Below are 22,717 nucleotides of genomic sequence, written 5' to 3'. Positions count from 1 at the left end.
AAAAAGGCATTTCCACAGTCAGCTGTTGACATGCGCTACAACTATTTGTACGGTCAATTTATAAGCAAGTAGATAAAAGAAACAGAACGCAGAAAGATATTTTCTTATATTCCATAATTTTGCATGATTCACTCGCTATGAAAAGGCATTGAAATCCTTGATTTGCCTGATAATATCTTTCTCACCTGTAAATACTGCTTTATATTTTCCCAGCGAAAAGCCAGTTTGCTCCTGAACACAATTAGAATAGAATATTTATTGCATAATGAACTCCATAAAAAAATGCAAAGTGATAGCATCAACCTTTTGCAGTGGGTACAGCTGAGGTGCTTTTAACACCCCCCCCCCACCCGGCCCCACTCCCCCCACCCCACCCCACCCCTTTCACATCTCATTGCGCTTCACAGGATTTACTGTAAATGTCTGTTGTTTTTTTGCAGGAATTCCGTTTTAGATAGCACTCGTACTTTTTTGATTAGGGTTGACTGGCATTCTTCAACAATAACGCAAAGGATTAGCACGTACTTTTTATTATCTCGTTCTTTAAACAACGTCAGGTACAGGGTGAGAACCTGGAAGTGGGCTCACGCCATCAATTCCCTGCGCTGCGAGTTAATAATCTGCCCCAGTACATCAAATAGAGATGGCAAGTGTAGACAACGCCTTGAGGGAGAGAAGGAAAATTAAAGGGATAAGCAGGCTGAGCTGCTGGCACACTCCTGCAAGTCAACGAAGGAGCAGCTTTACTCTTTAGATCGAAAGAGCAGAATGTCGATTGCAGCGAGAGCTTATAAAGAGGGCGAAACTAAGGAGTCTCACAACGACATGAACCCAACACACATTCTCTATTGGCGGATGAACCATTGCAACACCAGAGCTTGCTTCGCAGTGAAAGAGACGACATCAAAGCATCGCTATACCTAGACTCCGTCTGAGCCTTTTGTGTGAGGTAAAGGCTAATTCGCGGGGTGTGTGTTTCGGTGTAGACCACATTGGTGGATCTCACACACTGGCAGACTTGACATGTTACAAACTCCCGCGGAGCGCATTCAAGTCAACTTCCCTGCGTTCTGTATCAAAAAGCGAAATTGCACTGAAAATAAAGTGGGAAACAATTTTAACACTTAACATTTCGCCCGCAAAATATACGGTCAATTCACTTCACAGTATATTCTGTGAAGCGCTTTGAGACACTTCGAAAATTTGATAAGGCGCTATATCAAATGCAAGGATTATTATTATTATAATAAACAGAACGTTTGAGTGAATGATCAGATCATTTTTTAATTTGAAACCTCACTTACTCCTAGAACAACGCTAAGTAAGTTGTGTTTGCCCACTGTGCGAGAGCCAGGATGGCAAGGAATTTACAAGGCGAGAACAGAGAACATAGTATTTTAGGGGCCTTTTTGGGTTATTTTGGGGACAAACAAGCTGGTTCTGGAAAGCCTTCAATTCAACCCCACGTCACCGGCGAATAATGAGAGGTTAACCTAAAGCTTAAATTCACTGATCGGCAACAAAACTGAGTCCAGAGATGCCTGCAGATTTAAACAGCTCCAGTGTGGCTCCAAGTGATGGAAGAAAAAAAAACAACACTGATTCTCCGCTGATAAATGTGCTCCTTGGGTAAACTTCATACCTCGCATTGCTTTCCTCTGGCCTGACTGGTTTCTCCTAATAGACCTGTCAAGGCTGTGCTGTGGATTCCAGAATGGGGGCGGAAAATAACAGCGTGGCTCACGGCCGGTTGAAAGCTCTAAGTACCGTCTGCCCTTTGAACACTTTAATTTGCGGACAGGCTCAGCGAAGAGCAACTTTGTTTGAGCAGGATGAAGGACAATGAGCTCCGATCATTATACACCACCCGAAGAGGCAGTTAAGGCTGCTTTCCCTGCGATTTCTATCGTAAACGGAAGGAAGGAGAGGAAAAACCTCCACTGGTCAATGCACTTGTACAACAACAACAATTTTTGCTGTTGAGGTGCTCAAATTGGCTGCCGGGTTCGCCCACAAAATGAATACACAAGTCTGTGGAGCACCTTGAGATGTCCATTTGACGTGAAAGGCCTTTTAGAAATTGTAAGGCTTATTATTATAGTTATTATAGTTTAAAACCATAATTTTTGATCTTGCTGGTAACAGTAGAAGAGTCACTGATATCTATTATTTGGTGCACCGAATACATAAAATAAGCTACTGATTCAACAGTGTTGAGTCAGCATTGTAACATTACTAATGGCTTGCTAGTGAGAAACTTAAGTAGCAGGCTGATATTTACCACTGACAACAAGTAAACCAAGAAACAATTAAGCAGTAAATTAGCAGACAGGCATAGGCACTTGCCATTTAAACAACAAGTCTCCAAGCAGGCCATCAATCCATCAAATGGAATCCAAGTTATTCTCGAAATTGTGCAACATGGAGTAATTTCTGCACAGTTAAACTGTAGATTAAAACTGGAGATATAGCAAAGCGCAGGCATAATATTTCAGAAGCTCGTCAAGCTGTTGCTTACATATAAATTACACCATTAAGCAAGAGATAGGCTGTTAAACTGTGTTACACTGGGATTAGGTCTGCCTGTTCAGGTGGATGCACTGTTCAAAAAGAGAAGAGAGTTTCTCCCAGTGTCTTGGCCAACACTCCCGGAGATAAAACTGCTCATTCACTTCTTGGCTGTTTGAGGGACATTGCTGCATTCTCCTACAAAATGGACAGTCACTGCACTTTACAGTAAAATCCTGTGAAGGACTTTGAGATGTCCTCCTGACCGACATGAAGTGCACTGTATAACATGCAATGATTATTATAATTATTTTGAGTGAAATACATTCCTTACTACATTCTTAGATAGTCTATTAAATTGACCGTTTAGCATTAGAATGGTTATGTTGACAGTTTTATATTTATATATAATTGGAAACACATTATTTTGCTAGAGGTCCATGGTGTGAGGACAAGGATTAACAACAACAACAAAATTACATTTGTACAGCGCCTTTCACGTCGGGAGGACGTCCCAAGGCGCTGGACAGACTGAGCTGAGGGTCGGGGTAGGGGAGGGCAGGTGGGGGGAAGCAAGGAGATCAAAAGCACGGTCGAAGAGAAGGGTCTTGAGGTGGGTCTTGAAGGTGGCCAAGGAGTGGGCGAGACGGAGGGATTGCGAGATGGAGTTCCAGTGGGTGGGTGCAGAGTGGCGGAAGGCCCGCCCGCCAATAGGGGGGCGAGCAAGACGGGGTTCGTGAAGCAGGCTGGAGCCCACTGAGCGGAGGGAGCAAACAGGGTGGTAGGGGGTTAGGAGAGGTAGTGGGGAGCAAGACTGTGGAGCGCTTTGAAGGTGAGGACCAGGATCTTGAACTGTATCCTCTGTGTGATGGGAAGCCAGTGGGGTTGGGTAAGGATGGGGGTGATAGGGTCGCGGAGCCTGGTGTGGGAGAGGGCATGAGCTGCAGAGTTCTGGAGCTAGAGGAGAAGCCGTTTGAGGAGATGAAGTGCAGGCGGTGTGAGAGGTACGATCTGAACCAATCAAGGACAGCGCCGTGGAGGTTGAGGTGAGAGGAGAGGTGGTGGATGAGGATAGATTCAAACAAGGAGGCAAAAAAGAATCTGCTAACCAATGATCTGAATAAAACATTTTTGCAACGTAACCTGACAGAATTACTCATGCTGGAGTGACTGTTAATGTCTTTTTTAGCAGTTCCTTATCTGACATGTTGCAATCAAATGGTAATTTATGCATCTGAATGAGCTCCTTTCATCTGCTCGACGCACATCAGCATTTTCCCCTTGTTTTGTGAGCTGTCATTAAAGAAAATCAATTTCTGTCTTCAATTAAGTGTTCGTGAAACGGCAGAACCTCCAAAGGAGTTTTTCAGTGGGTGACAATGACACCTGCGTCCACGGTTAAAAGCACAACAGCGGCATGGAATAATACGTTCCATTTACTTGCATTCTGCAAACGTTAAGGATCCAGTGGCTGTCCAATGCAACTTTTCCCATAAGGAAGCATGTTTTCCTTCCACCGCATTTCATAAACAGCAACAAAATTACGGTGACTTTGCTTGTCAGTGAAATTAATTGTCTTTACCGAGGCAAGATTAGATCTCAAAGCACTTCACGGGATTTAATATAAAGTGTATTGACTGTGTCCTTTGTAGTGAACGCAACAGCCAATATGCACAGAGTGATGTCCCACAAACAGCCATGAAGCGAATAATTAATTTTGTCTGGGGAATTGTTGGCCAATGTTAGAGGAGAAACTCCCTTTTCTTTTCAAGTAGCGCAATGGGATCTTTAACGTCCAACTGAACAGACAGACAGGACCTCGGGTTAACGTTTCGTCGAAGGGCGGCACCTCCGATAATTCAGCGCTCCCCCGGAACTGCATTGGAGTCCCGTGAAGAGCTTTGAGATGTCTTCTTGACACGAAATGTAAGGTTTCTCATTATTATATACACAATTGCTTTTTGCTCAATCAATTCACTTTACAGTGTGTTCTGTGAAGCGCTTTGGGACGTCCTCCCGAAGTGAAAAGCGCTATATCAAATGCAAGGATTATTATTATTATTATTATAGCGCCTTATCACGTCTTCGAGACGTCCCAAAGCGCTTCGCAGAATATAAATAACAAATTGTATGAGTATTTTGCAACCAAAGTGATTCGATTGAATCCAGAAAAAATGAAATCGCTAGTTGGAAAAATGATTAACAAAACCCTACTTTCAAATAATGCTACGATTAGTTCAGAGATTCGAAGGTTCTGAGTTTCATACAACCTCATAAACCACATTCTTCAGACAGCACAATGTTCTATTGTATATAATTTGCCTCGAACATAGCATCCTTTCCCATTTATAGTTACTCGGTGATTGAAATAAATAGGTATTTGTTTTCTGCCAGGTGTTAAAATTACGAGATGGAGTGCCTGGAGTCTCGCAGCGCATTTAGAAGCAAAGACATTAAGAAACGTTGCAATGTCATTTTGCTTGTGAAAGGAACAAAACAAGAGGTGCTAAGAGGAATTCAAGCGGAAACATTGCCACTTCACAAATGCCTGCCAATGTCACACCAAAGTGCTACACTTTCACTACTTGCCGCGTTAATTTGTCAGCTATGCTTCGAACCGAGCATATTTACAGCACAGAAGGAGGCCATTCAGCCCATCGTGTCTGTGACGTCTCTTTGGATGAGCTTTGGGCCGGTGTTTTTCAGATGTTTTGTTTTCCTGAATTCAAGATTTAAAAAAAAAAAGAAAAAAGTGGTTGAGTGTAAGAATAGTCAAACCTTTTTCAGGTCCATAAACACAAAATACAAGTAATTTATAAACCAGTCACTTGAAATTTAGTTCACCTTTTTTCCTCTGCCTCTTTTTAAGTCTTTTAGCCATCGCGATAACAATAATAATCCTCGCATGTGATATAGCGCCTTATCACGTCTTTGAGACGTCTCACAGCGCTTCACAGAATATACTGTAAAGTGGATTGACTGTATAGTTTGTGGGCGAGACGCAGGAGCCAGTTGCGCACAGCGGCAGTCCCCACAAACAGTCGTGGATCGACTGACCAAATTATTATTCTTTTAAGACATTTTTCAATTTGCGATCAGCGAGCTCCCTGATCAGTTTAGCAGACGGGACCAGGAAAGGCAAGTGGAATGGGGAAGGATTTGTGTACTGTAAAGAAGGGGAGGGGGTGGGAAGCGAGGACTGTAATTGACATGAAAGAAACTTTATAAAATCCAATGATAGCCAACAGGTGTTCTCATTTTGATCTTGGTGTTCACTGTTTCCAGATTACATTTTCATAACCTTTGTGGTTTCGCACTGATGCACATTTTGTACAGAAGTAATGAGAACGCATTCGTGATGTGAATATTCTACATCAAAGTCCTAATAAAATCAAAGTAAAAAAAAAATCATAGAACAGAGGAGACAGCTCAGCTGCTTACTATTTCCTGGCTGAGCACAAGAGAGGGAGAGACATTTATTACAGGTTTTGGCCAACAGGGCTTTTGAAATTGCCACTGAGAGATCAGCAGGACTTGTCCTACGATCTTCTCTCTATGTATGGGGGAGTGATCTGAGATTTTTACTGAAATGACATTGCGACAGGATAACTCCACTCACGCAAAAATAAAATAATAATAATTTGGTCACTCAAAACTCACGACTGTTTTATGGGATTATGCAATTGGCTGCCGCGTTTTGCCCACAAAATATTAAGTCAATATACTTTACAGTATATTCTGTGAAGCGCTTTGAGACGTCTCGAAGACGTGATAACGCACTGTATCAAATGCAAGGATTATGGTTATTATTGATGTAAAAAATTGGGTCCGTAAATGATGGAAACACGCCACAAATTTGACATGATAACGTTTCACGTGCAATGCATGTTTGGAAACTCAGGGCTGTGTTTACAAGACAGAACCAAGAATTGGACATCTCCAACCCTGAAATCAGGCTCCTATTTACGAGTGTATTGGTTCAATATCAGTGGACTTGTCTCAATTTTTCTATTTCCTTGAGAGATAACGGCAGCGAGTGCGAATAAAACAATTTGGCAAGTAGCACCAATACAAATTGGGCTCTCAGCAAACCTAACGCGTTATAAATGGCATTCGGATTAAACAGCGGTGCCTGATAAATAAAAGATATTTGAAGGAAAAAAAACATAAAACTTTTCGAGGAAAACAGGACCACCTCTCGACGAAAGTTGGCCGCTATACAAAAATGTTGGTACGGCAGCTTGATCTAATCAAGAATGCAATATCGTGTTGTGTTTAATTAATTAAAATTGTGTTTTAATTACAGTACTTTGAATCGAAATGTAAGGCAAGAAACATGTGAGGTGGGCGAATATTGCCCTCCAGTGGTGATGTCTCAATAACTTCCTTCTTAACAAAGATTTGCGTATCCCATTATAAGACCCTCCAATACAGTCCTGTCTCGCTTAATAGGCAGACAAGTCAAGGAACTTCGCATTTATTATGCACCGCCAACGTTTATTCCAGCCACTACTTCATAACAGGGTTCCCTGGTGAGCGCATTATTAAGTTTTCCTACCTGTTTTACTATAAATAACAAACGAAAAAGACTTGCATGCCCTTCTCCTATGAAAATGCTGTACAAATTGCAAGCAAGGTTAGCACAAACGCTCCTCTGATGCCAGTTGTCCAATTTAATTGTCACAATCTTATCAATTAAACTTATTTTTGGAGGGCTGGAAGGGAGGGGGGGGGGGGTTTGCACATCAATTGCTCAAATAATGAGCACATGCTGCACGACATACCTAGTCCGAGCTGATAAAGGTCATGGTTGTTCGATATAGGTTTAATGCCATTTAGAGGCATCTCCTGTGGAGTAAAATGACAGCGACATTTAAAGCTCTATTGTGCTCCTACCTACACTGTGATGGGAGCGAATATAAAAGATTTTTCAGAAGATAAAGCAACTGCTTCAAGTTCAGCCCAGCGGATAGCACTTCCCTTGAAATTTTATTGTAAATTCTGGTGACCAAAGTTGTACTTCCATCGTAGAAAATGCAGATAATTGCCTGAGAGCAGACAATTGTTGGAGACAAGTCTCGCCATGGAAATAAATAATGAGCCTTGTATTTTCGTTTCTAACTCCTTATCGTGGCGACAAGGTGTCTCAAAGCGTTTCACAGGATTTTACTGTGAAGTGTAGTGGCTGTGTATTTTGAAAGCAAACATGGGATCCAATGTACAGCAATGTCCCACCAACAGCCATGAAGTGAATATTATCTGGCAATGGATTGTAGGTGGTCAGGATACCAGGAGAAACTTCCTTCACCATTCGAATTTTAGACTTGCAATAACTCTACGCTTTGCATATACCTAAAGCCAACTAACTATTTTGCAAAGTGTTTCAACAGTTTTCACTCCGTCATATATCTTTAAATATAAAAGTACATTATTGCATTAGCAATAATAATTTATTATTAATTAATTAATAACTGCATTACGGGATAACAAAGGAGCTGGATCTTGCCACTCAAAATACAAGTGTTGGTGTTCGAATTGACAGTAATTGCAAAGCTCTTACCCCAAGTCAGAGTTCCCCCTTTCCATCTCTACATTTCAACTGCTACCACTATACCTCTCCCTCCCAACCTGCTGACGGCAGAAAGTAATGAGAAGCCTAGGACACATGAGATTTGGCAAAGAAATTTGCCTGCCTTTTTAACAGCAAGTGAGCTCCTAAACAACAATTTGTTTTGGATGGAGACGAGCGATTGAACTGGGCCTCCGGCAATTTGGGCGTTCAGGCCGACTGGCTCAGTTATGACTGTCTTGTGGAATATTGAAACGCAGTGGGAATGGAGCAAATTCATTTTCGTGGCAGCCGCCAAAGGAGATTCATTGTTAAGACTGACTGATGGGAGTGATGAAAAAAAATCAATTTTTGTTTAAAGCAACAGAAAATTATTCAGGTTAAAAGAAATAAAACTGGACCCAGCAGGAGTTTCTGTATAGAGTTCTCTCACGAGACCATTCATATCAACGACCTTGACGAAGGATATTGTAGGTAGAATACAATTTTTCCCACGATACCAAACCAAGCTATGCGAGAAAGATGTGCACTAGAATTTGCAGAGATGCCGTTCCTGATCAGATGTGTGGCGAATGGCATAAAACATTGGTAAATGGATTTCAAATAAATAGAAGCAATCAAGATGCAGTACAAGCAGATCCCCTTACCTTACATATCATTCCAGTGTACTTCATGAAATTAGTCAGGCATCTAGTTTAATCAAAGTGTTCACCTTCTTTAAAGTCATGAAGCAAAATGAAGGTGAAATGTATTCAAAACTCAGGAACTTAAATTAAGTGCGTTAAGGCTAAAAACTCCCTCTCCCATACATTTATGAGTAAATGGATGGAGCAAAATTTCTTATTTCTATTTTCCCCTATCGTTGCACACTGGCAAATGTGACGGCTCAGAGTATTATGGATGAGAAATGGTGCTACATTTAGGGGGAAAAAAAACTTTTGATGGCATTGGTATGTTTTTTAAAGCCCACATCTCTGCTTTACATGATTTGAGAGTATATATATTTAATGGAAGCATTTACAGAAGGTGGTAATTGATGCGCAGGTACAAATGATTGTAATAGCAAATCCACTATCTGAAATATTTCCATTATAACTACAGATGTCAATCAAGCTGAAGTGAATCAAAGCTTTCTGCCTTCTTACTAGTTAAATAAGAACTTAAGAGCCTGCGTTCTACTACGCCTGATCGCATTGGAATAACGCAAAAGTGTCTCGAAAACAATTACCACCAAGTGTGGGCAAACTCAGCAGCCATTTGTGCTGGTAAGGTGCCAGTCATGAGGTGAAATGACCAATTGTTGGGACTAAGAAGCAACTGGGTACATATCTAAAATGGATTAATTGGAAAGGATATGGGGAAAAGGCAAGTAAAATGGGCAATTTAATAATACTCAATGAGAAGCACTCTCAGGCCAATTTTACCAGGCACAACACTAGCATTTAAATCAGTGCAGGTTCCATGAGCTAGAAATTGGAAGATGGGACAATATCATTTTTGTTTATTTGAAAAAAAAGTACAAATGCACAACAAAGGGCTACAAATCCCAAATATTCATTCAAGTATTTAGATGGGTCACTTAAATATAAAATCTCATCATTGCTAAAGGATTATAATAATAATCCTTGCATTTGATATAGCGCCTTATCACGTCGGTTGAGACGTCTCAAAGCGCTTCACAGGATACACTGCAAAGTGAATTGACTTGTGTGTGTTGTGGGCGAAACCCGGCAGCCAATTGTGCACAGTCCTGGATTGAATGGCCAAATTATTATTATTTTTTTAAAAATGTATTTATTGGTTTGGTTTGAATTTCTTCTGGGAACGACAGAGCGCAGACCCTGTTCAGCTTTGAGGAAAGGCTTTCAGGATTTTCACGTCGTCCACAGGTCGGTCTCCATCTTTAGTTTCCACCATTCCAATGCGATTCACGACTCTCATCCCTTGGCAAACGCGGCCAAAGATGGTGTGCTTCCCGTCGAGCCATTGCGTAGGTCCCAACGAAATAAAGAACTGGCTGCCATTTGTATCTGGTCCTGCATTTGCCATGGCAAGGATCCCTGCACCTGCAAACAAAAAACAATAGTTATATGGAGACAGGTGTTTAATCTTCTGCTAAGAATGGGACTGCTTTTTTTTTAAAAAAAGTCCTCATTAAAATAATGCATTTTCTGCTTATTTATCGTTGATAGCTCCACCGAAGGGAAGGTAAAAGTCATTAAATGTCCTTCGGTCAGGCAGAAAACCAGACAGGATCTGATCGATAAAAAAAATCTAGAAAAATAGACTATTTAAATTAGACAGATATTGCAATTTTTCAGCCAGTTCTGACCAGTGATTAATCTGGCCCTGCACTGCATCCAACAATAGCCTGATAGAAAGTCACTGCCTTGACTTGTAGAAACACCATTAGCATTTCACAGAAAAAGTCACAAGTTCTCCAGTATTCTTGCAGGTCAGGCAAAGAAGATACATGTCGGTTTTCTTCTCCTAATCAGACACTCTCACTGAAAATCCAGCAAAATAAATTCCATCCACTTCCATAGTCTCAGCTTCCTGGTTTGCAAATGTACTAAATGATGCTGCAAATCAGAAAATTAGGATAAGCTTCTGCGAAAGAAGCGTGTCCAACAGGAAACTTAAAATGGACACGGTGTGTGAGTGCAATGCAAGTAATTTCCAGATTCGTCCAATTAAATTCCAATTTGTCATGGTGTGCTACTGTTTCCTGCATTGAAAAATATTGCTTGCATGACAAATTTGCGCAGGGCACAATATTTACACAGGGTGCTCATGTGATCGTAACCGACAGAATGAGTTTTTGTCTATGTTGAAATTAACTTCTGCTTGTATTATTAAGTGACATGATTTTGAGTCAAACTGAACACTGGCAAGCAAAAAGCTGCTATATTAACCGCTGCTTAAAATGTCAAGGCACAGGGTAGTGTGGTCGTGTTACCAATTAATATTTTTCAATGTTAAATAAAAATATGGAGTTCAGATAATTAGTTCTTGAACCCGCTGCCTACTTACCAGTGAATCTTAGGTCTGCGTGCAATTCATCTTCAAAGTGCTTCCCGTAAATAGATGACCCACCTCGACCTGAGAACGGACGATTTAGTCATTTCAAACATTTTAAAAGCACGTCAGGCAGACATGCCAATGGCAGCAAGTACATCTTCTGATCCAGCTGCATTGAATCTTAAAACTTCGTGCAGGTTCAAAACCAAACGATTTATATTCCTTTCGCAAAAGCTGCGTGGAGCAAGTAGGAGTGAGGTCTAAAGTCTTTTTAAAAAAAGTATTCCCGAGAGTTATTGTTCGTTTGTCTGATATGCAAAAAAAACTTAAGATAAAAGCAAAAGCAGATTATTTTTGCTGACCACCCACCGCGAACCAACCCTCTTTCCAGATCGAAACCTCTGTATACAAAGTACAGTGATTACACTTCACAGTAAATCCTGTGATGTGCTTTCCAGACTTTTTCCATAATGTGCTAAAAGGCATGACATCAAATGCAAGGATTGCTACAGATCTCTTCATTCTTACCTGTTCCGGTCGGATCGCCTCCTTGAATCATAAATTGCTTGATGATTCTGTGAAACTTTGTCCCATCGTAATAACCTCTTCGACTCAGCTCGACAAAGTTTTTGCAGGTTCTCGGAGCATGTTTCAAGTACAACTCCACGACTATGACTCCCATTCTGTTTTTTTTTCAAAAAAAAGAAACGAGACAAAAGCAGTTCAAATCAGTTTCCCAACAAAACTTTCGAATCCAGTGTTCGCTGGGGAGACTCCAGCGGTTTCCCCGACACACACTCTGGGGTGCCCCCGAGCCTCGGCTCTTAGCCGACCCGCGCCTAATACTTTCCGGGAAAGTAGGTGGGTGGGACGCATGGAATTCTCAGCTTGGTCCGGATGACTCTTAAGCAACTGCGATGGGTTCCCGCGTGGGGCAGACACCCGGTGTGCTGACAGCCGCTCCCCGCCCGGAAAAAAAAATCCTGAGCCAGGCGGGCGCACGATATTCCCGGATTCCACCACAAAAATCACACCGGGGCGTTTCGCCAACGCAAAATACAGTCAACTCAGTCACTTTACAGCGTGTCCTGCGAAGCGCTTTGAGGAACGGCGCGAAGAGGCGCCGCGTCAAATGCGAGGATTATTATTATGAGGAGGATTATGACAATCCATCCATCCACTTATCCATCCATCCATCCATCCCTTCCTGGCTCACTGGCTCACTGGCTGGGACAGACAAGGGAGCACATCAGTCACTGGGAGCAGAGACTCTTACCATTCTTTCCCCTCTCCCCCCTCACTCCCTTTCTCCCTCCCTCGCCCCCACTCACTCACTCACTCCCCCTCTCCTCCTTCTCTCCTCTCCTCCCTTCTCACTCACTCCTCCCTCCCTTCTTCTCCTCACTCCTTCCTCCCTCTCCTCACTCACTCCTCCCTCCCTCTCTCCTCCCTCCCTCCTCCCTCTCCTCACTCACTCACTCCTCCCTCCCCCTCCTCCCTCTCCTCACTCACTCACTCCTCCCTCCCTCTCTCTCCCATATCCTCCCTCCCTCCTCCCTTTCCTCACTCCCTCCCTCTCTCCTCACTCACTCCTCCCTCCTCCTCTCTCCCTCACTCCCCCTCTCCTCACTCACTCCTCCCTCCCTCTCCCATATCCTCCCTCCCTCCTCCCTTTCCTCCCTCCCTCACTCCCCCTCTCCTCACTCACTCATTCCCTCCCTCCCTCCCCCTCACCCCCCCCACTCACGTTGTCTGCAGAGTCACGCTGCGGGGCTGGTTTTGCTGAGACGCCTCCTGCATCCTCAGACCTTGGCCTGGTGCGCGCGTGTGGGTGTGCGGTGGTGGTGACAGGCTGAAGCGGTTGAATCTTCCCCTTCCCCCACCCCGAGGCGAGGGAAAGGAGGGGAACAAAGTGGAGAGGGGTGTGGGTCGGGGGGGGACCGTTTATCAGGAGCACCGGGGGCGGGCGTTGGGCGTCACCGCGAACACCGTCCGTCCGGCCTGAGCGCCACACTCTCGCGCGCGCTCTCTCGCTCTCTCTCTCTCTGTCATCAATGACACGTGGTGGAGCAGGGAGCACGTGACCGATTCAAACTCGGACCACGTGCTTCCCCCACCCACATCTAAGCCCCGCCCACCGCCAGGCGCTCGCCCCTGCGATTGGCCTGAGCTCCAGTCAATCGCACACGCACACACACGTCATGAATGACGCGGTGTGGAGGCGAGAACACGTGACGAGCTGTTTTTTTCCCCCCCCGCCCCCTTCCTCTTCTTTTAAACCAACTTTGAAGCCAACTTTTTTCTTCCTGTTTAGATTTATTACAAGACTTGATTTATTTATCTATGTTTATTTATTGGAGTAGAACGACTCCCGGGGAGGGAGGGAGGGAGGGAGGAGAGAGAGATGTGTGGGAGGAGCGGCGGTTGGTGGAACGCGCTTTAAAAAATTTAAAATCCAACGGTTTCGAACGGCTCGACGGGAGGGGGCGGGGCGAAAGGCCAAGGCGGCCGTTAATATGCAAATTCTGACCAATCGCAGGAGCGCCTGGGGGTGGGGGCGGGGCTTCAGTGGTGGGGGGGAGTGTCACGTGGACTCGGTCCCGGGCGTTGAATGAGACTCGAGTCAAGTCCCCGATGAGACAATAACAACAGCAGCAATAATAATAATAATAATCATCACCATCATCATCATCATCATCATCACGGTCGGAAGTGTATTTGTACCCTAATCGCCGATACTTGGGACGCGAGGAACAGGCGGTGGGGAAGGAGAGGAGGGAAGAGGGAGGAGGAGGTAAAGGGACATTAACTCATTTGTAAGAGGAGAGAGGAAGAGAAGAGGAAGGAAGGAAGGAAGAGCGAGAGAGGGTTTGAGTGGCTTCTGAGGGGTGTGGGGGGGGGTCTCCAGTCAGTCAGTCAGTCAGTCAATAATCAATCAATAATCAATCATCATCGACCACTTGTATTGATTATAGCGCCCCTCACGCTGGGCAGCGCTTAACAGAGGTGGGGGGGATAGGGTGGGGTGAAGGGGGGGGATAGGGTGGGGTGAAGGGGGGGATAGGGGTGGGGTGAAGGGGGGGGTAAGTGACGTGGGACGCGGTCGAAGAGGAAGGTCTTCGGAGCGTGTGGTCCGGAAGAAAAATAAAGCAAAAAAGGGGAAGGAGGCGGAGAGATTGAGAGAGAGTGAGTGAGTTTCGGGGTCGGGGGGTTAGTGGCTGGTGGGGGGTCGGGGGTTAGTGGCTGTGGGGGGGTCGGGGGGTTAGTGGCTGTGTGGGGGGTCGGGGGGTTAGTGGCTGTGGGGGGGGTCGGGGGGTTAGTGGCTGTGTGGGGGGTCGGGGGGTTAGTGGCTGTGGGGGGGTCGGGGGGTTAGTGGCTGTGTGGGGGGGTCGGGGGTTAGTGGCTGTGTGGGGGGTCGGGGGTTAGTGGCTGTGTGGGGGTCGGGGGGTTAGTGGCTGTGTGGGGGGTCGGGGGTTAGTGGCTGTGTGGGGGTCGGGGGGTTAGTGGCTGTGGGGGGGGTCGGGGGTTAGTGGCTGTGGGGGGGTCGGGGGTTAGTGGCTGTGGGGGGTCGGGGGGTTAGTGGCTGTGTGGGGGGGTCGGGGGTTAGTGGCTGTGTGGGGGGTCGGGGGGTTAGTGGCTGTGTGGGGGTCGGGGGGTTAGTGGCTGTGTGGGGGGTTAGTGGCTGTGTGGGGGGTCGGGGGGTTAGTGGCTGTGGGGGGTCGGGGGGTTAGTGGCTGTGGGGGGGGTCGGGGGTTAGTGGCTGTGTGGGGGGTCGGGGGGTTAGTGGCTGTGTGGGGGGTCGGGGGGTTAGTGGCTGTGTGGGGGGTCGGGGGGTTAGTGGCTGAGAGCACGGCCGCTGACGGCAGAGCGGAGGGGGCGAGGGACGAGCTGGAGGCCGGAGCTCACCGAGCGGAAGTTGTCAGGTGGTGGGACGAGGAGAGTAAGCCGGTCGGAGAGGTAGGAGGGAGGGAGGCCCCTCTGGTTTGAGCTGGTGAAGAGACGTAGACCGACTCCGCTCCCACCACCCCCACCCCGCTGTGCCAAGCCAAGGCGGTTTTAATAATAATAATAATCCTTGCATTTGATATAGCTTCTTCTCGACGTCTCAAAGCGCTTCACACTGTAAAGTGAATTGACTGTATATTTGAGGGCGAACGCAGCAGCCAATTGCGCACAGCAGCGTCCCCACAAACAGTCGTGGATTGAAAATGACCAATTTTGTATTGCTTTGCTTTTTGGAGGGATTATTATTTTAGTTGGTTAAGCTCCAGCAGTTACTCCTTCCTTTTCCCCCGCTCCTCACTTTGTCTTCCCTCCAACGCACAATCTGGGACTTGAAACAAAAGTTACCGAAAGAAGAGTTTCATTGACTAATCGTAGCTCTTTCTTTGCCAGAAACACTTCGCTTGACTTCGCTGAAGACGCGGACTGCTTCAGAAGGAAATGGATCCTTTGACGGATGAAGGTAACCAAAAGGATTGCACTTTCCCCTCTTTGAGACTCGATTGAGACTCAAGTAAACTTGAGATAACATTCAAAAGGAAACCAGCAAAATCCATCAATATAATTTTTATTTAAAAATCCCGATAGTTATCTCTTGGCAGTAAACCAAAGTGCTGCATGGATTGCATCCACAACAACATTTTGATCTGTTGAATGTTGTCCTTCATTTCTGTTTACGATGCTTTCATGTACAGTTTGATATTCTCTCATCATTTTCATCTGCTCACTGTGCTAAAATAATTAACCTCAGCTGTGAGGCTTACATACGCTAAGCTTTTTTCGGTAAGTCCGATAACTTGCTTTCCTTTACTCCTCCCTTAGATATTAACTTCATAACAGAAGAAACATTTGATTTTGGAGTGAATTTTCCAGCGGAAAGGTAAAATGGACATTGTTTAAAGGAAAATTCATTGGTATTTGCTGTCAAATGTTTAAATTGCTAAATCTCACAAGTAAATGCACATAAACAGTTACTCAGTAACATTCTAAAATGTAGAGAGACTTAGAAAAGTTGACTTCTACTTCCTCCTAAAAATTTCAAATTCTCCCAAGTCTTTGCCAAGTTTCCGTCAAAGAGATTTACAGTTGAACTCTGTTTAATGTGTTTCATTATAATGTGACATTTACTTATCAATCCAAAGTGTGCGCAGAAAGCTGGCCCGCAGAGTGATCTTGCATTTGATGTAGCACCTTATCACGTCTTCGAGATGTCTCAAAGCACTTCACAGAATATACTGTAAAGTGAATCGAATGTGTATTTTGTGGGTGAAACTGAGGCTGTGCTTACTGGCAATCGCATCATATAGCGCTGGTTGGGATTTGATGGACTCTTTACCCCCACCACCTCCCAACTACTGCGTTACAATTGGATTCTTCTGTATTTGAGAGATTTATTTGGTCAGTTTTATACCCGGGATCAACTATTTCTATTTTCTGCTGTTCACTTCTACAGCCAAGGAATATCATTTAAAAATGATACCAACGAAGAGGCCCTCATTGGGCCGGTCAAACACTTGGAGAGGTGTGTTGCCATGGGCATTGATGTGAACAGCAAAAACGGGAACCAGCAGAAAGCCAACGAAACAGTGCTGAAGTGGAGCCCCTTGAGTGCTGAAAAGCTAGTGGAAATAGTGAAAGAAGCAAATCGCCTGGCGAATCAGTTTGAAAAGTGTGCCTTAAAGGAGAAGGAAAATGCAAACAAACAGGGGAAAGAGGGAAGAAGTGGCGACCGATCAAATTTGGGAAAGGGAAACTCCAAAGCCAAACTCCGAATTGTACGTGAAGAAAGGGAGCGCAAGCACAGCCAACGGAGTCCAAGGAGAGAGACATTTGTTGTACTCGACAGTCCAAACAAAGCTCTGCTACCTTCTGTGGATCTGTCGTCTTCAGATCCTAAGATAATGAGTGAGAACAGTCCGTTCACTAGTATCGGAAAAGTACACAGTGATATTCAATCTCAAAGCACCAACTGTAAAATAGAGCAGAACAGTGAGTGCGGATGTTTAACCTCTGATAACCCAACGCCAGGGAGAGAAACAAACCTACCGAAAGAAAGCAAAGATGTTATTAAAAAGGTGTGGATGCTAGATTTTACTCTCGCAATTAATTCTGAGCCTTTTAAGGTTGCTTTTTCAGAAGGTGATATTTGCCTGTTCGTGACTGAACTTGAATGTTTTTCAGTAACTGCTTACATGTCAGATACCCAACTGCGTTGCATTTCACAGCAGTATTCAATGGGTTTCAGCTTTTCAGAGTCCTGAAAGGGCAATGGAAATGCCACCACTTGTACAGTTGCGAAATGTATAAAAGAACAAACCCCCAAATGCTTAAAACATACCAGCAAATTGATCAGCATTTGAAAGACTGAGAGGTTAACAGCATTGCTGTCTATTTCTGCTGAAGGGTCTTACACTAAACAATAAGCTTTCTTCTTTTTAAGAAACTAAATGCGTTTGTTAATTTTCCAGCCAGCAGCTAGTTTTTTCTTTTACTTCATTATAACTCCTTAACAGCAGTAAAATTGCTGAAATAATTGGTTCCATTCAAAGCAAACCAGTAAATTCAGTTCTCTTTTGCAATAGCCATGGTTTTAAATTATTTATAACCACTTTGAAGACCCTGTAACACTTCTGTCCTCCCCTTTGTGTCACATATGGTCTATTAGCTATTGAAAAATATGGTGACCAGTTTCTATTTATCCCTAAGCCAATTACAATGTTTTTTTCTCTCTCCCTTTTAATAGTCAGTGCTTCCAAAACCATCTGGCCTGAAGCTTCCGTCTGCTTTAAACAGGAAAGGAAATGCTCATTCCACTTCTCCAATTAAGCCTTATCAATATTCTCCTTCTAAGGAATCAAGGACTTTTGCATCAGCAGCCAGTATAAAACAAACCAAAGGTAGGTTATGCATTGATAATCGTACTGTTCATTCATTATCCTTAGATAATTATTTGGGAGGACAAGTTTTCAGAGCTATGGGGAGCGAGCGTGGGAGTGGGATTGATTTGGGTAGCCCTTTTCAAAGAGCTGGCAAAAACATGATGGGCCGAATGGTCTCCTTCTGTGCTGTATAATTCTATGATTATGTACAAATACACATTGAAACGAGAATTTGGATATATTTTTTAAACTAGTATTAGCATGGAGTGCTTCATCTAATAGTACTGAAATATATTCACACTCATCCACCCCGGCAGCAATTGGAAGTCAATTGTGTTTGTTTGGTTTCATTGCTGATTTGTCACTTGACAGCAGCAACGCTGATGCTAGAGATTTTAAATGCTATTTGTTGTATTTTGTAGCATTCTTCAACACATTGTTTTCTTATAACAGTTGCATCATTGAACAATTCAGTAAAACGCCCAGATATTTCTGGAAAGAGTCCCATCTCACGCAGTAATTCTAGCAAAGTATCGATGGTACCAGGGAGCAAGATGTCTACCTCCTCGATCTCTTCGAAAACCTGCACTGAGGGGAGAAGCAAGCAACTCACTGGAGCTAGCAGATCTGCTAGTGTAGGGACCAGCAGTCGCCTACAGCCACCAAGCAAGCTTATTCCTCCTGGAAATCATTTAAAACCTGGGACCTTCTCACACATTCACACTGGCATCAAAATTCAAAGGGCCAATTCAGAAGTACTTAAGAGCAAGACACCGGAACAACTTCTAAAAACCAAAGGTAAAGGTTTAGGATAGATGGATTTCCCTCCTCCAGATAAGGATCATGGCTGGTAGCACACTCGCCTCTCGGTCAGAAGATTGTCAGTATATTCTGTGACGCGTTTTGAGACATCTCGAAGACGCGATAAAAGAGTTATATCAAATGCAAGGATTATTATTGTTGTGGATTCAAGCGCCACATTCAATCTTGAGCTCATAACTCAAGACTATTACTGCATTATATGAGGGCCTGTTCTTCAAATGGGAATTCTGTTACAGATCCAAGTGAATGTGAAAATCCCATAATATTTGAATAAACAAATTTATCCCAGTGTTTTAGCCAACAATCTAATAGTTGCTTGCAGCAGATCTCTGCAAATTGCCTTCATTGGTTACCTACAAATTCAGTTGCTTCACTCAACAACAATTCCATGTGAAGTGCTTTGAGATGTTTCAGAATTATAGGCACTTCAGGAAATGTATTGATTATAATACTATTTGGGAAGATTGGACCCTTGCTTACCAATTTACTAGACCATAATCGGGTTCTTCACAATTGTTACATGAACTGAATGTTGAAGTAAAACTAACAGAAATGCATAATTACACTTCCTGCTGTTTGACTGGAGGTCAGTGCTGCTCGGAAGAAAATGTATATGATCGGTAATGGCTAATTTTGATGCAAATTTTTTTTTTTAACAGTTGCTTCAACCAGACATCCAAACGCATCTACCTCTGCAACTCAAAGTAGGCTGCTTCCACCCAAAAAAGGGATTTCAAGTCATATCAAAAGGTAAAACTTTCTCAGTTTCTCTCTTGTTGCAGGTCTGTACCTGATATCTGAGTTTGCGCTTCATAGCTCCTGTATTTGCGAATAGGATGAAACAAAGGAACTGGTTACTTGAATTAGTTCTGGATCAGTAGAGGAAAGCTGAAGTGGTTTTGTGTTAGTAAAAGGCAGATAATAGCTGTTTTAACTTTTTTTGTGGTTAAAATAATTAACTTACATAACAAGACCATTTTGCCTAACGATTTTAGGATGGTCTTGCCTGAAAATATCCAATTAACTCTATTGAACCATCTGAACCACTAATATAACATTTTCTTCAGTAGCCTTTTCTGGTAACGTATACTGTTACATTTGCATGACAAGCTAAGCCTGGTACGAGATGTGCCCCAAAGTAATGAAACTAATCCAAAAGCAACATGGTTTAGCTTTAATGCCTTTTTTTAGATAACAAATGCATCACATGTATATAGACACGGGTGGAAGAACCAACACTTTTTCTACAGATTAAAAACTCGGATGACTTGTCCACTATTGCTCCAACTTATTGAGCCAAAACGTCTGAAGTATTCAGCAATTAATCTCACGATCGGACTAATGAAACCATTCGACTCTTTACCTTTTAGTGGAATCCTGTAGCTCAGTGGTTAGAGCACTCGCGAGAGACCTGAGTTCAATTCCAGGCAGAGGGCGAAACCTTGGGCAAGTTTCCTTACTCCACACAGAGCCTAATAATAATCCCTCCAAAACCAAAAAAAAACAATAATAAATTGGTCATTTTCAATCTACGACTGTTTGTGGGACATTGCTGTGCGCAATTGGCTGCCGCGTTCGCCCACAAATATGCAGTCAATTCACTTTACAGTGTGTCCTGTGAAGCGCTTTGGGACGTCCTCCCGACGTGAAAAGCACTATATCAAATGCAAGGATTATTATTATTATTATTAACTGCGAGCCATTGTATTAACATACCATTTTCCATTGCTCAACTGTAAAGCTTGGCATTCTTTCCCTTTTCAGATAATTGATTTTAGTTGAACAAAATGAAGTCTTCAGTGATGCAGGAGCCAAGAAAAAGTTCTGAAAATTGCCATTGATGTGGCACACAGCAGGATTCCTTAAGAACCTATTCTTGAAAGCTCCCTCAGACCATAAAGGGAAAATGCTAGCTAAAAAATGCTTTGAATACTAAAGACGTTAACACTAATACATTGCAAATGTGAGATAATTCAAGTATGCTTAGGAGTATAGGCTTCCAAGTATCTAGGTGAAAGACAATTTACAGCCCCGCTTAAAGCTGTATGGCCTGTTATGTGTATAGTTTCTTTCCAAATGATTAACCACTAAATGAATACAGCAACTACGACAACAAATTACATTTAGAGAGTGTCTTTCATGTCGGGAGGACGTCCTAAGGCGCTGGACCCCCTACCTCTCTGACCTCTCCCCTCACAGCAGTGCCTGTTGCCTTCGCTTCACCGGGTCTGGCCTCCTCATCCCCCGAATCCTCCGCTCTACCATCAGCGGCTGTGGCTTCAGCCACTACGCCCCGAGGCTCTGAAACTCCCTTCCTCACTCCCTTCGCCTTGCCCTCTCCCTATTTTCAGGTTTCGGCTGAAGACCTTTTCGACCGCGCCTTTGGTCGCCTCCCTCCCCCTGGCTCAGTCCCGGGATTCGTTACCGTGAAGGGCGCTATAAAAATCCAAGTTGTTGGATATAAAGGCAGGAGAATATACCAGGAAATCTTTGAATTGGCGTGTGTAAAAAAAAACACATAACATAAAAAAACAAGATGCAACACTAAATGAACTTCAGTGAGTAAGCAAGAAAATCTGGGTGCGGGCATTATTGGGTTGTGATGTCTCAGTCCAGCCTTGTGTCAATGGTCACACATTAACAGTGGCTCCTTGGATGTGATATCAGAGATCAGCAGTGCATGTAGAACCTTACCTTCAGAGGGGCGTGGGGGGGGAGGTGAAAATTTGAGGTATGCAAATACTTGAATCTCTAAGTAAGTTCAATACCTTTAGAATAGTAACTTTACTTTGCCTGAGGTCAGACTTGGAATCAAACCTGTAATCTTGTCTGTACGGCTAAATACAGATGCTAATCACACAGCCTTTTCAAATACAAGTAACTGGCAATATTGCAAGCCTTGGTTTAGCACAAAATGCTAAAAATCACACAAAATGTGATGTTTACAAATGTACTTTTGTCATAGAATAAGCAAAAGCATCAAGGTATTGTGAAAACAGCATATGCTACAATTTCTCACGATGCTCCAATCTAAAACAACGGCTAATGTAATGAACTGTTGTGACAATCATCGTCAAGTTTCAATACTGTTATTTTCTTAACTGTATCTTTTATAATGCTAGTGTAAACTTTTATTAAAAATCTTTCTAACGTTTTGTAACAAATAGCCATAACTTTTGTTTTAAAACTAATGAGGTAACATTTTAGGAAACTCAAATTTATACTTTCTGTGGAACGATCGAGTCACCCGTTTGTGTAATAAAAACAAACAAACCTTGAAAGTGCTTCTTTTTAAACAAACAGAAAAAACATGTAGACAATAAACATTTTCTTTCCATAATCAATGTTAAAAAAAACTAAAGCACAGTCTTCACAGTCTTCTGAGGAAGAGTCAGGCATAAAATGACCATCAATCTTTCAGGTATAGATCAAACACAGTGTTTTTAACATTCTGTTTATATTTCGGGTTTCCAGTATTCAGAGACTAATTTTGTATCATTTACCCTTTTATATGTAATTGCTAATTCTCCATCCTTGTAAATTTTTCATTTCCTTCGAAAACAAAGTACTGAATTGTATTCCCCAGACAGACCCTTTGGCATTGTGCTGTTTTTTAGACTTACCTTGACCAAATTTTAGACAAGCCTGACTGATGGATTAGTTCCAGTGAAATCTGTGGTGAGCAGTCAGCCGTTCCCAAAGGAACAAATATGAAATCCCTCACTATTTTAAAGTTTCAGTCACTGATACAAATTGAGGATAATTCAGGTCAGGAACTTGCATTTAGGATTTTGCAGATTTACAGAATAATTTGATGAAACAGAACCTCCGCCTCTATTATTAAGGGTTAATTTGTAATCCAGGCTCACAAATTTATCTTCGCTTTTTTTGCACCGCACTTTACTCAGTCGTGCCT

At 43.3% G+C, this 22,717-nt stretch overlaps 2 protein-coding genes across 5 annotated transcripts; one reads left to right on the top strand and one right to left on the bottom strand.

Annotated features, from left to right (window-relative positions):
* Positions 1-9,563: 9,563 nt before the first annotated feature.
* ppil1 (peptidylprolyl isomerase (cyclophilin)-like 1) lies at positions 9,564-13,125 on the bottom strand. 2 transcript variants are annotated; one of them, XM_007894273.2, is made up of 4 exons: positions 12,846-13,125; positions 11,627-11,781; positions 11,111-11,179; positions 9,564-10,143 (listed from the first exon to the last, which is right to left on the bottom strand). In XM_007894273.2, the coding sequence occupies exons 1-4, from the start codon at positions 12,896-12,898 to the stop codon at positions 9,923-9,925; spliced, it is 498 nt and encodes a 165-aa protein (XP_007892464.1). In that variant the 5' UTR covers positions 12,899-13,125; the 3' UTR covers positions 9,564-9,922. The 2 variants fall into 2 exon arrangements, with proteins under 2 accessions (XP_007892464.1, XP_007892465.1); XM_007894274.2 differs by lacking the exon at positions 12,846-13,125 and adding an exon at positions 12,375-12,405.
* Positions 13,126-13,778: 653 nt separating this feature from the next.
* On the top strand, positions 13,779-21,135 carry LOC103179145 (proline/serine-rich coiled-coil protein 1). Of its 3 annotated transcripts, none has more exons than XM_007894275.2 (8): positions 13,779-13,892; positions 15,494-15,563; positions 15,923-15,980; positions 16,554-17,175; positions 17,844-17,997; positions 18,433-18,777; positions 19,461-19,551; positions 20,566-21,135. In XM_007894275.2, exons 2-8 carry the CDS (start codon positions 15,542-15,544, stop codon positions 20,567-20,569), a joined length of 1,296 nt encoding a protein of 431 aa, XP_007892466.2. In that variant the 5' UTR covers positions 13,779-13,892; positions 15,494-15,541; the 3' UTR covers positions 20,570-21,135. The 3 variants fall into 3 exon arrangements, with proteins under 3 accessions (XP_007892466.2, XP_042198069.1, XP_007892467.2); XM_042342135.1 differs by lacking the exon at positions 13,779-13,892 and adding an exon at positions 14,255-14,284 and having other exon boundaries at positions 20,566-20,958; XM_007894276.2 differs by lacking the exon at positions 13,779-13,892 and adding an exon at positions 14,914-15,055 and having other exon boundaries at positions 20,566-20,958.
* The last annotated feature ends 1,582 nt before the right edge of the window (positions 21,136-22,717 follow it).

Source organism: Callorhinchus milii, unplaced genomic scaffold (assembly GCF_018977255.1).
Source record: "Callorhinchus milii isolate IMCB2004 unplaced genomic scaffold, IMCB_Cmil_1.0 Scaffold19, whole genome shotgun sequence".
NCBI classification, from domain to species: domain Eukaryota; kingdom Metazoa; phylum Chordata; class Chondrichthyes; order Chimaeriformes; family Callorhinchidae; genus Callorhinchus; species Callorhinchus milii.
Note: the sequence above shows the minus strand (reverse complement) of the source record. Positions and strands in the feature narration are given on the sequence as shown.

Excerpts from the sequence above, each read along its gene's own strand:
- ppil1 (XM_007894273.2), bottom strand. The coding sequence starts at position 12,898 with ATGCAGGAGGCGTCTCAGCAAAACCAGCCCCGCAGCGTGACTCTGCAG. Across the intron at positions 11,782-12,845 it reads AGCGTGACTCTGCAGACAAC|AATGGGAGTCATAGTCGTGG; the intron begins GTGAGTGGGGGG and ends AAAAAAAAACAG. Across the intron at positions 10,144-11,110 it reads CGCAGACCTAAGATTCACTG|GTGCAGGGATCCTTGCCATG; the intron begins GTAAGTAGGCAG and ends TTTTGTTTGCAG.
- LOC103179145 (XM_007894275.2), top strand. The coding sequence starts at position 15,542 with ATGGATCCTTTGACGGATGAAG. Across the intron at positions 17,176-17,843 it reads GCAAAGATGTTATTAAAAAG|TCAGTGCTTCCAAAACCATC; the intron begins GTGTGGATGCTA and ends CCCTTTTAATAG. Across the intron at positions 17,998-18,432 it reads CAGTATAAAACAAACCAAAG|TTGCATCATTGAACAATTCA; the intron begins GTAGGTTATGCA and ends TTCTTATAACAG.